General features: G+C 39.1%; 1 protein-coding gene across 1 annotated transcript in view; it reads left to right on the forward strand.

The window, feature by feature from the left end:
- Positions 1 to 17680, forward strand: part of mgat5 (alpha-1,6-mannosylglycoprotein 6-beta-N-acetylglucosaminyltransferase) — a 176882-nt gene that overhangs the window by 97227 nt on the left and 61975 nt on the right. The window contains exons 9-10 of the mRNA XM_061984969.1: positions 1535 to 1669; positions 10241 to 10374. Of these exons, the coding sequence (XP_061840953.1) occupies positions 1535 to 1669; positions 10241 to 10374 (269 nt within the window). The remainder of the gene's footprint in view (positions 1 to 1534; positions 1670 to 10240; positions 10375 to 17680) is intronic.

A 17680-nucleotide genomic window follows, 5' to 3' on the forward strand; every position in this document is an offset into this window, starting at 1 on the left:
TGTAGAAAAATGCCACCACTAAGGAAAAGTAAAACCGTAGTAGGACTTATTCTGTTATTTTTAAAAGAGTAACAACAACATTTTATTATACTCAAACATTCATCGACAAGGTGGAGAGACTTAGGAAGCTGAGGTAAGGCCATAAATGAGAGAAATTTATATTAGCCTGTTATTACTTTTTAAACAAGCAATATCATTTCAACATTAGAATGACTAATACAATCAGGGAAGAGACGGGAGTGTTAAGTGGAGCTTTTCAGTGTGTACGGTAATTATTTATTATAATAAGGAGAACAGCTGATGACTGATGTCAAGTTGATTTTTTAAGATACAGTACATTTAATTTAATTTAACAAAATAAATATTTAATAATTTCTATAGTACTACAGAGGTTTTGGTTACATTTTGAAGTCAAGTACTGATACAGTACATTATGATATGTAATGTTGTCTGTTGTAAATACGTTAATGCCATGCAGAAACGTCCAGGGCTTGAGGCAGGAAGTCAAAGTGAAGTAGAGACAGGAGCAAACCGACAAAGAGTGTGCGTGTGCGTGTGCGTGTGCGTGTGCGTGTGCGTGTGCGTGTGCGTGCGTGTGCGTGTGTGTGCGTGTGTGTGTGTGTGTGTGTGTGTGTGTGTGTGTGTGTATATATATATATGTATATATATATATATATATATATATATATATATATATATATATACACACACATATATGTACATATGTGTGTGTGTGTGTATGTGTGTATATATATATATATATATATATATATATTTATTTATTTATTCACCTATGCATGATGTTGTATCCTTATTTACATTAGAGAAAACGAAATAGAAACAAGTATAGACCAACTTACAACAAAAATGCAGAAAATTGGATGATTTTACAAAAAATGTAATTTTTATCTAAACTATAAACATTTTTTGACCCACTTGAGCCATTTGATACTGAAAAATAAAATTGTTTACCCCCACTATTTGTGAAGAACTGAATTAAGGACACATATTACGCGTGTCTCGTTTGTGTGCTATTGTGTTCTTAGTTGCTTTGTAGCTACTAGCTTCGAGTAACCTATAGCCTACTATGTTTACCTTTTTGTGAATGACTTGAGTAAAAAACAAGACAAAAGCAACCTTGTATGCTTATTGGAGGACAAGTAAATGCACTTCAGGACTACTTGTTTTAGTGTGCGTATATCGAAGATTTTAGATACAACCCAATTAAATCTGATTCGTGTTTGTTTTTTTTGCTGATATCGGACAGATATTTTTGCCCAAAAATTTACACCCATATTGATCAAAATTGGATTGGGAAACCTTTGGTGTTGTTGGCCTTATTGTTAATGAAAATATACATTTTATATGTGTTTATTTTGCTAAAGGCTTAGCCCTTCAATGTATACATGTTTCAATGTAGACACACATGTAAACCTCATTTCCATGTTATGTTAAAACATGAAAATGTCCTGTTTGACTGTATGACACACTTTTATGTTACACCAATAGGTTCACTGCAAACATTCTCTTCCAGGATCATGCGGCGGGTCATGGGAAACAAGTCCAGTTGTCCCACTCAAGGTGATAAGGTTGTTGAACTCATCTACATTGACATTGTGGGCCTGACCCAGTTTAAGAAGACGCTGGGACCTTCGTGGGTCCACTATCAGTGAGTATTTTCAAAATGAATTTTCTTACGTAGCATGACATGCACATAAAGAAATACGTGTGTATACGACTTGTTCAGAGAGCGCACAGACCACATCCGTAAAAGCCTTCTCCTCTGGTTTTAGATCATTTGCAATAAAAGTGAGTGTTGTAAGCAGCTCGCGAGGAAGGTAGTAGAAATTAATTTAAATCCTCCCCAAAAAATAGAGCAAAAGACATAATGTAACAAGAAGAAAAAGCTGAAATGTTAATGTGACTAACAACACAACACTTTGTCATAAAGAGATCATACTATGATTTTGTTTCTAAATTTAAAAGACTTCCTTGTGGTCTACATAACATGTTATGGTGGTTCTTTGGTCAAAATGTTGCATAGGTTATGTTTTTCTGACCGTCTCTTCAGGATGTGCCTCCACTTTGACAGTGTCTTCTCGCCGCCATCTTTGTTGTAGTTTTTAGTGCAAGTCTACTGACATATAAGTTCAAACTATAAGCTACTTTGTATTAGAAATAGCAATAACAGAGGATGCATGTGGATGTGCGAGCCAGTCTGCCCCACAACAAGACGATAAAGAAAAAGAAAGAGCTTATTGACTGTGGCGTCGGACTACAATGGCGGAGGCGCGCAGAGCACTTTGGGTACATTTATACCATGTATGGATAATCCTCTGGCGTCACAGGACAGAGCACAATTCCAAACGGCTCGTTGAGAGGAAGTTTGAAGCAAGCCAAGATTGTTTTATGAATATATCCGCAATCCGTCCACAGTTTGATTTGACATATTTGGAACTTATGCAGGTACCAAATATAATATCAAAGTGGCCACCCACCTGGCGTTGACAACGTTTAATGTAACTGAAAAAGTAACCTATTTACATTCGGTGTATTATATTGTGAATTATTTATACAGTGTATTTTCTGGACTATAGAGCGCACCAATATATAATCCACCAAATTTTAGAAGAAAAAATGTTTTTCCATATATTAGCTACACTGTAATATAACCCGCTGATAAATACGTTGAGGTTTTTACACAGTAAGATTCTGTAAATGTTTATTTACATACCTTAATTGTTTCTGTAACACGGCAGTAAAACGGCTGATCAAACAAAACCAAAGTCATCGTCATGGACCCACTAGCTGCGGAAGCTAGCTCTCCAATCAGCTAAACAGACTCAATAACTCCACGGTGACGTTTTGGTGAATTTACAAAACTAAAACAATACAAAAATATTAGCTAATGCTAGCTAGCGTCATTACATTACCATAGTACGTACAATTATGCATAAAAACACTCCCACAGATATAACACATGGGACGGTTTAGTAAGTAAGTAAGTAAGTAATTGTTTAGTTATATTGTAAAACGTACATACGTTGCTTGGAGTGATGGATTAGTAGAAACGCTACGGAATGCCAGAAGACTGAACGGCACTCCGGTTGTAGAAAAAAAAAATCATTGCTGGTAAATGGAAGGACATTGCAGCACCTGCAGTGAGCGAACCCATCCAAAAGATTGCGCCACAGCACAAACAGTAAAACACCCTCTCAGTGTGCGAAGAAAAATCTGCAAATTATCCGCTCCGTTTTATAAGCCGCAGGGTTCAAAGATTAGGAAAAAAGTAGCTGCTTATGCTACTTGAATAAAACATCACGTGACATTTTTGACCTCGACATGAGGACGGTCCGGAACGTAGCGGAACAAATCATCAAACCATTCACATACATCTGCAATTTATCTTTTCAACTTGGACAATTACCTTCACAAATGAAACTCTCAAAAGTCATCCCCATCTTCAAATCTGGAGACAAACACCACTTCACAAATTACCGTTGTCAAAAATATTGGAAAAATTATTTGATAATAGACTTTGTGGCTTCATTGGAAAGCACAAATTATTATCCGATTGTCAATATGGGTTCCGACAAAATAGGTCAACTTCATTAGCTTTAAGTGATTTAATAGAGAACATTACTAATGGTATCAAGAAGAACACATTTGTTATAGGAATTTTTATTGACCTGCAAAAGGCTTTCGATACCATTGACCACCAGATTTTGGTAAATAAACTGGAAAACTATGGCATAAGGGGAGTGGCAGGGAAATGGCTGAAGAGCCACTTGAATGAGAGACAGCAGATTGTTCAGATCGACCAATATCAATCTACACTCATGAACATAACCTGTGGAGTCCCCCAGGGGTCGATACTAGGACCCACACTATTTATAATGTATATCAATGAAATATGTAAAGTATCAACACTGCTGAAGTTCATCCTCTTTGCTGACGATACAACCATTACATGTGCAGGTGACGACATGAAGCAACTTCTGGCCTCTGTAACTGAGGAGATGATCAAGTTAAAAACTTGGTTTAATACCAACAAATTGTCTCTGAATTTAAAGAAGACCAAAATCATGCTCTTTAGCAATCGCAAAAGTGAAATACCCATCAGGATTGTTATTGATGATATACCAATAGAATATGTTCAACAAAATTCATTTTTAGGAGTGGTAATAGATGAAAATATCTCATGGAAGACTCATATAAATTACCTGAGGACAAAAGTTGCTAAATGTGTTGGAATGATGAGGAGATCATGTCATTTATTGAACACCAATGCTCTGCTGTTATTTTATCATTCATTTATTATGTCATATTTAAACTATTGTGTTGAAGTCTGGGGAAATTGTTATAAATCTCATCTACAGCCTTTAGTCACTCTGCAGAAAAAGGCCATTAGTATTGTGTCCAATGTTCACTACAGACATCATTCAAATCTACTATCCATGGAGTTAAAGCAACTTAAACTTCACGATGTGATCAATTTTAAAACTGCTCAAATTATGTTTAGGGCATCCCAAAACTCTCTACCATCCAATATACAAAACCTATTCCAGGATAGAGATGCTCACCATAGTTACAGTTTAAGAGGGAACAACAAATTATATTTGCCTACATTTAGAACAACTTTAAAATCAATGTGCATTTCAGTGCGTGGAGTCAGTCTGTGGAACAACTTAGGGGACGAGTTAAAAACCTGTTCTAACATGATTCAATTTAAAAGACTGTTTAAAAAAGAAGTACTGAAGAAGTACGAGGAGGAAAGAGAGTGATGCCCTCAGCACAGAGCGATGAGAGAGAGAGAGAGAGAGAGAGAGAGAGAGAGAGAGAGAGAGAGAGAGAGAGAGAGAGAGAGAGAGAGAGAGAGAGAGAGAGAGAGAGAGAGAGAGAGAGAGAGAGAGAGAGAGAGAGAGAGAGAGAGAGAGAGAGAGAGAGAGAGAGAGAGAGAGAGAGAGAGAGAGAGAGAGAGAGAGAGAGAGAGAGAGAGAGAGAGAGAGAGAGAGAGAGAGAGAGAGAGAGAGAGAGAGAGAGAGAGAGAGAGTGAGTGTGTGTGTGTTGTCTCGTCTTGTCTTGTCTCATAGTAACAGTGGTACTATTGTATTGTTAGTGTACAGGAACTTTTCTTGTTTTTGTTTGTATAGTATTGTTCTTGTATTATATTGTTTATGTTAAATGTGGAGTGAGTGAGAGGGGTTGGGATATTATAAGCAATTGCTTCATCCAACCCCTTTTCAAGCCTTGCATAAATGTCTCTGCTAAAATGTAAAAAAAAATGTGTGTTGTTGTATTGTGCAGGTGTGAAATAAATACTTCAAACTTCAAACTTGAACAATGGAACAATATAGGGCCAGGAATATATTCCCTGCAACAGTGCAAAATTGCATAAGTTATGGAAAGATAGGAAGTTATTTGTATTTCTATTATATAAATGTATTATTGAATTATTACTATTTAACTTATTTTACACAGCTGCGAACTGGTTTTAAAATGCTATACTTGGTGACAGTCTTGTCTTTCTGCACACACGTCCTATTCTCCTAAAAGCTTTTGTGCGTCTATTCTATTTCACTGCCCAATTGGTCGTTTGAGAACGGTAGATGACACCTCTTTGGTTTCATCAGCTCATACTGTCAGGACAATAAAAAGAACTGTAAATCAGTGTTCCTCATGTTGTCACTTTCACCCTGCGATAACACATGAAACTGCATCCATTGCCATTGTGCCCTGAGGAAATTGATTCAGCGCTGGGTGTAATCCAAGGTCCAGGTGTTGTTTGCGGCATTGTTTCTCTGGCTATTTGTGTCAGAGCACTACATGGAACTGAAATTGTCTGCTGCAACAAGCACAGATGAAATTCTCAAGCGCTGTTATTGTTGCAGGAAGTGGCTGAACAAAGAAACCCACAAACACAGATGCCTAGAGTTAAAACTTTATGGCCGAGGTTCTGTTGAGTGCCTTTAGAACAGACCTGGGCAAAATACGGCCCATGGGCCACATGCGGCCCATGAAGATTTTCAATCCGGCCCGCCGGACGTTCTACATCATTTTTTTAGACCTTTAACATCAAACTGTAGCAGCCATTATGATGTGCAGTGCTGTATTTTAATTACCGTAAATCGTGACTAAGTTGTGACTTTTTGTATTATGTTCCTGAAAAAAAGGAACCCAAACACACATAATGTACAGCAGATTTTTACAGCTAAATGTGTATATATCATTTGTACACACATACACATTGGCCCCCCCAGACACATTTTTTCTCTCAATGTGCCCCCTGAGTCAAAATATTTGCCCAGCTCTGCTTTAGAGTTAGGTCTTGAGTTGCACAAAATAATGTAACTAAAAACAAATCTTAGTAAGTTTTAATAACTTTTGTCATTTTGTGCACACCTGGATTTATGAAGGACTCAAACAAAGGTGGATGTGACAAAGTGTACATGTAGATTTGTCCAAAAGCCAGTATCTTTAGCGAGAGTAAAGAGCTGGTCGTCCAGCGCCATCGTTTCCACGATAAAATCACAGATCGCTTTAGCTCTCGGGTCGTTTTTTTGCACTTTTCAAACTCTGCAGCGATCCGTAGGCTTTCAAAACACCCTTGTAGAGATACTGGCTGGTAGGATTTGATGTGTTGAAGCTTGATGGGGTTTTTTCTCTCGCGGAATGTGTACAGTGCATTTGGTACAAAATGTTTTACTCTAAAAACAGTGAAGAAGTTTTTAGAGCATGTTTGTTTACAATGAGCTCAGGGGGACATTTTTGACCTCCTACATGGTAGGAGAAAAGGACCGCTTGATTTGCTTACTCTAACCCAAACGTTCTTAACCCATAAACTAAATTAATAATGAATACGTTTCTAAATTAAACTGTCAATACAATGAAAGTTCAAATGAAAACTTTGCCACTATTGTCATAATTTGTTCACTTAAGAAACTTCTGTATGACCGTAGCTTCAGAATTACAGTATACAACATTGTCAAATGATTTGAAACCATGCGTTTCTCACAAAGATGATTTATTTAACACATAAACCTTAGGCTTAGGCTGATTAGAAAAATAAACTACCCAAATATACTCTATGAGAAGACACTCAAATAATTAACGGAAATAAATGTACATACAACTATGTTGTGCTAAAATAAAATCAATTAGGCTTAAGCTGATTAGAAAAATAAACACTATCCAAATATACTCTGTAAGAAGGCACTCAAATAATCAACGGAAATAAATGTACACAAATAAACTAAATAAAAAATAAATATGTTTCTAAACTAAACTGTCAATACTTTGAAAGTGCAAATGAAAACTTTGCCACTTTAGTCATTATTTTTTCACTTAAGAAACTTCTCTATGACCGTAGCTTCAGAATTTACAACATTGTCAAATTATATGAAACCATGCGTTTATCACAAAGATTATTTATTTAGCACATAAACTTTAGGCTTCAGCTGATTAGAAAAGTAAATACTATCCAAATACACTCTATAAGAAGGCACTCAAATAATTAACGGAAATAAATGTACGTACAACTATGTTGTGCTAAAATGAACTAAATTAATAATGAATACTTTTCTTAACTAAACTGTCAATACAATGAAAGTGCAAATGAAAACGTTGCCACTTTAGTCATCATTTTTTCACTTAAGAAACTTCTTTATGACTGTAGCTTCAGAATTACAGTTTACAACATTGTCAAATGATATGAAAACCATTCCGTTTGTCACAAAGATTATTTAACACATACCCCTTAGGCTTAAGCTGATTAGAAAAATAAACACTACCCTAATATAATCTATAAGAAGGCACTCAAATAATTAACGGAAATAAATGTACCCACAACTATGTTGTGCTAAAATAAACTAAATTAATAATGAATACTTTTCTAAACTAAATTGTCAATACAATGAAAGTGCAAATGAAAACTTTGCCACTTTAGTCATAATCTTTTCACTTAAGAAACTACCGTACTCTATGACCTTAGCTTCAGAATTATTCTATTTGTTTGAGATTGTCATTACTGCCACAAGTGGTGGAAAAGTGAAACGTTTTTGGGCAACCTAATAATGGGTCCTGGCCCTGTGTTTAAGAAACACTGCCCTAACCCACCTACAGCACAGTACTGGTAATCTCGCCTCATTGGTGCGTTTTTTTTCATGGTTATCACAGCTATTTTCTAATATCAGGCTTATTGGTGTGACGTCATATCTCCTCATATGGGCCTGATAATATTCTGTGCACCCCTGGCTTGAATGGTAGAGCGCCTATGCCAGCAACTTGCGGGTTCCAGATTCGATACCAGCTTACGCCATGCCATCCCAGTCAAGTCTTTTGTGTCCTTGGGCAAGACATTTCACCCTTGCTCCTGATAGTTTATGGTTAGCGCCTTGCATGGCAGCTCCCGCCATCATTGTGTGAATGTGTGTATGAATGGGTGAATGTGGAAATAGTGTCAAAGCGCTGTGAGTACCTTGAAGGTAGAAAACCGCTACACAAGTTAAATCCATTTACCATTTAAGTAATGCTAATCATGGGCATTTAAAAAAAGACATTTTTCTGTGTTAAACCATGTTTACATCGGCCCTAGTGTCACATCACCATCTGTTGTCTGAAATCTGCAGGGACAATTGAGAGAGGACGTGTTTTTGTTGTTCTTGTTTCAGTTTTGGACCGTGCTCATGGTGAATACTGCATGTCTCATAGGGCCTTTCACAGTTCAGGCAGCCAGCTGCACACCATCTGCCTGGGATAGGAGACAATCAGTGTGTTGCAAAGACCTAAATTATTCCAACATTTACTCACTCTCAAATTTGATTGTTTTTTTGAATTATCTTTAAACATATCGCATGGTTATAATTACAGGATTTATCTGGCTTCAAATTAAATCAGGCAAACTGTAGGGGCTAAACTGTCAACATGACAGTTACGCTGAATAATTGGACCACAAAGAAAATTCAAAGCACTAGATTTTAAAAACTTTGATTACAAATACCATACTATATTACTAGCAGTGGATAAACAAAACAAAATTTGTAGAAAAAAAAGGTGTCGCCGAGAGGACAAGAGAAAAATTATATAAAGTACAGTTGTACCTCAGGATACAAGTTTCATTAGTTTTTTGACACAGCTCGTAACTTCAAAAGTGTGTATTACGAAACAGTTGCCTATGGAAAATAATTGAAACAAATTTATCATTGGTTGGCCACCCGAAACAGCACAATTTTAACATGTAACATGCCTTTGAGAAACTTTTAGATTATTAAGTTTTGTATGGGGAAAAAATGCAATAGAAGGGAGTACAAACAACTGCAGTAGTTTTATGAAGTAATGTAATAATGATATGCAACATTTACCTTGGCAAATGGACTTCTACAGTATCTCTGTCAAACCTTTTCTACGTCAAACACGTCATCAGCAGCTTCTGCATAATTTCATAGATAAATGGTCCTTGGCTGGCGTTTGACTCATCCTGCTTCGTTGTGGTGCAGACTAGCAGTGCTACACTCGAACCACTTCATCAAGCTGGCTGCTGTTTTTAATTTTTTCTTTAATTCAATTAATATCATCTACTTTTTCTTCTCAAGCAATGTCCTTCACACTTAATTTTTCGTTCCCATAGTTGCAAAAACTAAGTTATGTCGAACTATAGCTATAAGTTAATGCTAGCGAGTAAGATCCCGGATATTTTGGTTGGATCTTATGAGGTTCACTCTGGTATTCGCTACACAAACAATCTGAATTTTAGCCCGCAACCCAATTTACTACAATTAACTAAGATATTGCCAGTGTCCAAAAAAAAAAAAACTATGTTAAAAAAAAATGGGTGGAGATGCGCCAAAGTAGTATCTAACAAGAGAATAACAGGCATGAGACCATGTGGATACATGCAGGATAGCATCCACAGGAAAACAGATAGGCTTCTGACAAAGCCCTGGTTAAAAAGTGCTGTAGTGTATGCTTGTTTTTCAATTTGCATAATCAACAAAAGATGTCTTATTATTGAAAACATGTATTAGTAATGTGGTGGTTTACGGAGCATACCTCGACTCCCAGTCCTTGCCCATGTTGCCTCTCCTCAGCCAGTGATCAGTCCAAGGTGTACACTACCTCCCTAACTAAGTGGAACAGCTTCTCCGCAGCTGGGACCAGGATAAACAGTACTGGAATTGTACAAATGTTAGGTAGCTTCATGTTTGCATTGATTACACACAGACTTGTTTTTGTCCTACAACAGGTGTATGTTGAGGGTGCTGGATTCTTTTGGGACCGAACCGGAGTTCAATCACGCCCATTATGCGCAGTCCAAAGGGCACAAGACACCCTGGGGGAAGTGGAACCTCAACCCTCAGCAGTTTAACACCATGTTCCGTAAGTAGACCGAGAGCCACACAGTACCAGTGCCTTTGGGTGCTTCTGATAGCTATCTTAATGGCTACATTTTTGTTAATAGTCATACAAGTTTTCAAAAAAACGTTTACGCGACTAAAAATGACACATTTTTCCTGAGATGTAGAGCAAATGAGTGTTTCAGGCGGTAGGATGGAGAATGACTCACCACTCACCTCAGCAAGTTGCACACCCATCCATTTATCTATCCATGTTCTTCCGCTCATACGGGGCTGTGAGTGCAGCAGTCTCCTGCTACCTCTTCCAGTTCCACCATAGGAACACAGAGGCCTTCCCAGGCCAGCTGTGAGACATAATCCCTCCAGCATGTCCCAACTGTAGCCCGGGGGCCTACTTCGGGAGGCTTCCGCACTAGATACCCGAGTCATTGGCTTCTCTTGATGCATAATAGCAGAAGCAGATGACCGAGCTCCTCACCCTGTCTCTAAGGGTGAGTCCATTTTGGTCACTTATACCAGCGATCTTGCTCTTAACCAAAGTTTGAGACCATAGGTAAGGGTACCTGAATCGGCCGGTAGATCGGGAACTTTGCCTTCCGGCTCAGATCTCTCTCTTCACCACGATTGTCTGGTACGGTGGCCGCATTACCGCACTGATTCTCCTGTCCAGCCTAACTTGTGAACTCTTCCACTTGATACAAGACCTGGTTCCAAACCTGAAGGGTGCAATCCTTCCTTTTCCAGCTGAGAACCTTGGCCTCAGATTTGGAGGTGCTGAGTCTCATCCCAGAAGCCCCACACTCGGCTCCAGTAAACACCAGAGGTCATAGCTTGACAAGGCCATCAGGCCCACATCATCTGTGCCAGCAGCAGAGCTGAAATCCTAAGGCCCCCAAACTGGACTCTCTCAATGCCTTGGCTGAACCTAGAAATTCTGTCCATGGAAATTATGAACAGAAGAGGTTCAACACCCAGTGATTTAACTTTAGATCAAGTTGTTGACCTTGAGAGCGATGCTCTCAGTACAAGTCAGTCATTACAATGAACATTGTTATTTGCATTCTGGATTCCATCTTAAAATGTCTCCATCTTATGTCATCCTGTAGAGTAAGGAGAGATTCTCCGTACTGTCACATTACCCAAGCACATTCTCTGAGGTGGATGTGTGGGCACAATAGAAGAGAGAAACAATCAGAAGTCCCCAGGTCTATTGAACGTGTTCCCATTGTGTAGAAAATATCAAACGTTGCCCCGCAACCCTGCGTTTGGAGGTGAGGTGTGGCGCTCAACAGATTACTGCTGCACCTGAAAAAGCCTTTTGTCCATTTGATACGGTATCTGTCTGTCTCCACGCTGCAGGAAATCCACTTCAGAATCACTGGGTGAGATGATATTGCTGGTTAAACAAGTGAACAATAGTTCAGCTCAGTATTTGATCCATGAATTGCATCACTTCCAAGAATGAGATTAGGGCAGTGGTCAGTTTAAGGGGAACAAAACTGGGGGGATTTGTTTTCTGAATTTAATGCTTACCCAAGAGGCTCCTTCAATGATAATGTTCCCTGTCATTGGTAACACTTGGTGTGGTAGTGCTCCTGGCCATTGTGATCATGTGAGGTGTCAGTTCCACAGTTATAGGGTTAAATGATCACAATACGAACACATGACCACGGGTGGTACAATGTTTAGAAGTCATCACCGCAGAGAGGGAACCCCCCCAACAAAGGAGGAGGGCTATGAAACCGGTAATTCCAGTTTTACTGCTATCGTTTCATCATTCCCATGACATATTTTTGTACATGAATGACTTTAAGCTATCAGATGACAGATCAAGCTAACATCAACACCCAAACCATTCATGAAAAACACGAGAACCTTAAAAACAATGACTTGTTGTTTTCTTCATAGAGTAGAAGCAGTGCCTACCCTGTTTCTTGCATTATATAAGGAGATTCACATAGCCCCATTCTTCGTGGTTTACCTGACACATGAAACATGACGACTTGGGGGGGTGCACTATCCACTTTAGCCGCCAGACGGCAGTAGAGTGTTGAATATCTAAACATTTGTTTTGTGGCAATTCCAACTTTGACCACAGCATCAGTTGCTATGTTAAGTGGCGCTTTCAGTCAATTTTTTTAGCAGACGGCATTGCAAAATGTTTACCTTTCTCCCAGGCGACATCCACCTAGGAATTGAGCAATATGAATCTCTTCCCTACTGTACGGTAATCCTTAGTTTATCATGTCTGATTTGTTCCGGGCCTGATTGTTTGGTAAATACATTTAAGATTCTTATTAATGAATCAAATATTTTCATAGTTGGAGCATAAAAAACCTGTATACGGCCTTCTTAATAGTTTTTTTTAGCATTATTAGAGCCCTCTAGACATGACATAAAACCCATTTAGTCACATTTTTACAGTGTACAATTTTATGGATGGCTTGCTTTAAAATCGTAAGTCAGATATATATTTTTATTTGAACAAGCACATTTTTTAAAATATTTATTGCATTATTAGGAAACACAAAACTAAAACTAATTATTACAGATAATAATAATTAATATTCCGCCCGAATGCAGCTGAGATAGGCACCAGCACCCCCCCGCGACCCTGAACGGGACAAGCGGTAGAAAATGGATGGATGGAATAATAATTACAGATTATAAATACTTTCCGACCTAAATTCATACAAATGTAACTAACATTACATTGTTTACATTAACAACATTATTATTACAGATTCATTCATAAGTAAAAGAGAAAGTAAATTCATACAAATGTAATTAAATTATTTATTAAAATAGAATGTGTTACATTTGATAATAAAGTTTAAAATATATACAATTACATGCAGTACATGTATTTTTTTCTGTCAAAACAAAAAGAAGAAATACATTTAGTAAGAAAAAATTAAGTACTTCATTGACGCATATTATTTCCAGGCTTTCGCGGGCCACAGAAAATGATGTGGCAGGTCAGATCTGTCCCCCGGTCATTGAGTTTGACACCTGCGCCATAGTCGATTTGATTATTCCCTTTAAATACACTTTCACTTTCAGGATTCTAGCATTCAAAAAAACATTTAACAAATAATTATAAACACTGATGTGTTTTTTGCTGTGAATTCCTCATACAGCAGTTGACTAAGCAACAATGGTGCGTTCCGTTTGTACTGGGAAGTCGGAATTTCCGAGTTCCCAGTCACAAGTTCCAACTGGAACGCCCCTCGATGTCGGATTTTCTACTCAGAAAGTTGGAGATTCTCACCATCCCCTAGTTGGCTTCAAAGATGGCTGCTCTGGATCTAAACAATAATATTTGCTTCTTAAATAACTTATTAGCACTTATCATTGTTACATTTTTTGCACTACAGTAAATCAGCCTTATACAAAGTATTGTTGGACGTTTATATGTGGTAACGTTACTATAGAGTAGTGTACTTATTTCATGTGGTATGTACGTTGTACATCGCTAGCACTAGCATCTGTGTTTCTTCTTCATCCCCCGTGTTTGAAGGTTGTAGAAAGAGTGCATATTTTCCCATAAGTTGTTTATGTTCAGACAAGTTAAGCGCAAGAATAGCGTTTGTGGAACGTGGCCCTCTTGATTTCAGCCCTTGTAACTGGAACGTTGACAACTCAGCTGTGGCGTCATTCCCAGCTCCGACTCCCCATTTTCAAGTTAAATGTAAGGGTTTTGGCACCAGCCGCTAGACTAGATCTGACCGATCTAAGTCTATTAGCACGAACTGATGAATCCTACTCGGATGAGAGGCGAAACGTCTTCTAAAACAACCCAAACAGTCCAATTGTGATGGATTGAATGCCATGAGATGACACAGCACAAGTATTTAACTTCTGTGTTTTAGCTTGCCTGCAAAATCAGTCATATCACTTGGGTCTAACTAGCCTTTAATAAACAATAATAATAGAATAAAACATAATGACAGATAATGAAATACATATTATAGTGCAGAAATTGTTATATTCCATACCTAATGCAAAGTGTGCACCACAAAGACAAAATCTGTTGTACTAGGACTCCTACGATCAGTTTTTTGCTCGCTTTTAGCATATTTTATGGCTGTAATCCACTTTTGGTATCTTTGGGAATGCGGTATAATTCTCCCCTTCCCATCGCCTTGTTTGTTCTGGCATCCGGGCGCACAATGTCTGGCTACCGTATTTTGAACAATTGAGAAAGACAAGGGGCTTCACGGTGGCAGAGAGGTTAGTGCATCTGCCTCACAATACGAAGGTCCTGAGTAGTCTTGGGTTCAATCCCGGGCTCGGGATCTTTCTGTGTGGAGTTTGCATGTCCTCCCCGTGACTGCGTGGGTTCCCTCCGGGTACTCCGGCTTCCTCCCACCTCCAAAGACATGCACCTGGGGATAAGTTGATTGGCAACACTAAATTGGCCCTAGTGTGTGGATGTGAGTGTGAATGTTGTCTGTCTATCTGCCTTGGCCCTGCGATGAGGTGGCGACTTGTCCAGGGTGTACCCCGCCTTCCGCCCGATTGTAGCTGAGATAGGCTCCAGCGCCCCCCGCGACCCCAAAAGGGAATAAGCGGTAGAAAATGGATGGATGGATGGAGAAAGACACGTAAAAAGTAAAAAACCCCCGTAAAAAATCTTTTGCGGGGGTTTTTTCCTGCAAATATGGCGTTTGTTTTGATTTCACGTGGTGCTTGCCGGAAAGTGTGACGTCATGACCCGGAGCTCTATAGTTGAATGCTGGCCTCCTTCCACTTTAGCCTACAGCTCTTTGAAGTCGTATTCTGTTGTGACAAGCCAACTCACACTTGGCTTCGACTTCAATTAAGAAGGTACGTTGGCTTTGAACTTCGGTCAAACAGAAGGCATTCTGGCAACATCTTCCATAATAAAAGATGAACTTACAGAAAGTACGATGAGTTTTCGGTAATAAGACCTGTGTTCAGTATTGGCTGTGTCATTGATAAAGACTCCAGACTCCACAGTACCGTATTTTCCGCACTATAAGGCGCACCTAAAAACCACAAATTTTCTCAAAAGCTAACAGTGCGCCTTATAACCCGGTGCGCTTTATTACGATTCATTTTCATAAAGTTTCGATCTCGCAACTTCGGTAAACAGCCGCCATCTTTTTTCCCGGTAGAACAGGAAGCGCTTCTTCTTCTACGCAAGCAACCGCCAAGGTAAGCACCCGCCCCCATAGAACAGGAAGCGCTTCTTCTTCTACTGTAAGCTACCGCCCGCCCCCGGAAGAAGAAGAAAAAACGCGCGGATATCACCGTACGTTTCATTTCCTGTTTACATCTGTAAAGACCACAAAATGGCTCCTACTAAGCGAAAAGGATCCGGTTCATAAAAAGATGCAATCTCTCCATCCGCACACGGATTACTACCGTATTTCACAGCAACTGATATTCCTGTGAACCGCACTGTGGAACGGGAGCACGTACGGTGAATATTCGCACCACAGGGAATGAGAAGTCATCCTTCACTGTGGTTCTAGCTTGCCATGCTAACTTCCACCCATGGTGATATTCAAAAGGAAGACCTTGCCAAAAGAGACCTTTCCAGCCGGCGTCATCATAAAAGCTAACTCGAAGGGATGGATGGATGAAGAAAAGATGAGCGAGTGGTTAAGGGAAGTTTACGCGAAGAGGCCGGGTGGCTTTTTTCACACAGCTCCGAAGGCGAACACACCTTCACTAAGACGGGCAGACAGCGCCGGACGACATACGCCAACATTTGCCAGTGGATCGTAAATGCCTGGGCAGATATTTCGGTCACAACTGTGGTCCGAGCTTTCCGGAAGGCAGGATTCACAGAACAACAGCGACACTGACTCCCGATGACTTCGACGAGACGGAACCGGCCATTTTGGATACCACGCTTGCGCAACTTTTCAATTCGGACACCGAAGACGAAGAATTCGAAGGATTTACGAATGAAGAATAACTTCAGAAGGTGAGCGCTATGTTTATTTTGTGTGTTGTGACATTAACGTTCGAGCAACATTATGTTACTATTGCTCTACACCATTTTGAATTTTACTATGTTTGTGATTGCACATTTGCGTACATTTTGGGACAGAGTTGTTAGAACGCTGGTTTTCAATATATTATTAAAGTTTGACTGAACTATCTGACTGTTTTTTTGACATTCCCTTTAGCGCAGCGTAGGCGCGGCTTATAATCCGGGGCGGCTTATTGGTGGACAAAGTTATGAAATATGTAATTCATTGAAGGTGCGGCTAATAATCCGGTGCGCCTTATAGTGCGGAAAATACGGTAAGTTGCTACAATCTGCAGTTGAACTGCGGATTTACTCAAAAGCGCAAAAATTAGCAGTTTTAAACATTATTTTCGCATCAAAATATCACTTCTGTGGTTTTTTTAATGAAATATCAATAAAAATATGATCTAAACTAAATTTGTTGAATGCTTGCCTCAGCCACAGGATGTTCCTCTTCCCTGAACACCGCCCTGGGTTGCGGAACGGGGAGACGATCAGGAGCACCGAAACAAGCTTACTAGTTAGCTAACCATCTAGCTAGCTTACTTTGTCATCGCTTTTGTTCACTCTCCAAACCGCAACGTTGACGGCTGTCCACTTTGCTGCTAATTATTTGGATGATTATAATTCGAACACTGTTAGTTCCGAACCAGTTTTAGTTCTAGAGTATTTATTAGTAGACAGCGGGAAGGTATAATTTTTGACGTGACGGATTATCAACAGAGGTCACAGCACATGAAATATATTATCCAAAGGGGCGTGGCTACAGGATAGAGTTGCCAAATGGAAAACTTTTTTTTACACTCATGTTATATCCCTGTAGATCATTTACCAACATTATTCAATGATAATAATGTTGGTAAATGATCTACTGAAAAAAATATAAAAAATTATACGATACATTACATGGGACATGTAAAGTCAAACAGACTGCTTAAAGAGGTTGGTAGATAAGAATAAAACTAGAGGTAAAATATAGTGTAGAAATGCACCCAATTGCAGGAAATGTAGTCTTGATTTTCAAAAGTTTTTTCAAGTTTTGCTTGGTATCACTTTGTGCTGATAGAAATGTTCCTTTTTTGTCAATTTTCCTCTTTTTTGTCAAAGGGTGCTCACATCCCTGGTATTTAATGGCTGATGCTGTAAGGCAGGGCTATTCAACTACAAAATGAAGAGGGCCACAGTCTCAAGAGCCCAAGGGCTCAGCGGCCAGACATTATAATTTGGAAGTTTCTTTCGAAAGTGCCTCGGCATGTTATATTCCTTTGAGGCTGTTTACTTATTTACAAAGTAAACACATCAGCTTTCACACCGCACTCTC

This window comes from Nerophis lumbriciformis, linkage group LG23, assembly GCF_033978685.3.
Source record: "Nerophis lumbriciformis linkage group LG23, RoL_Nlum_v2.1, whole genome shotgun sequence".
Lineage (NCBI taxonomy): Eukaryota > Metazoa > Chordata > Actinopteri > Syngnathiformes > Syngnathidae > Nerophis > Nerophis lumbriciformis.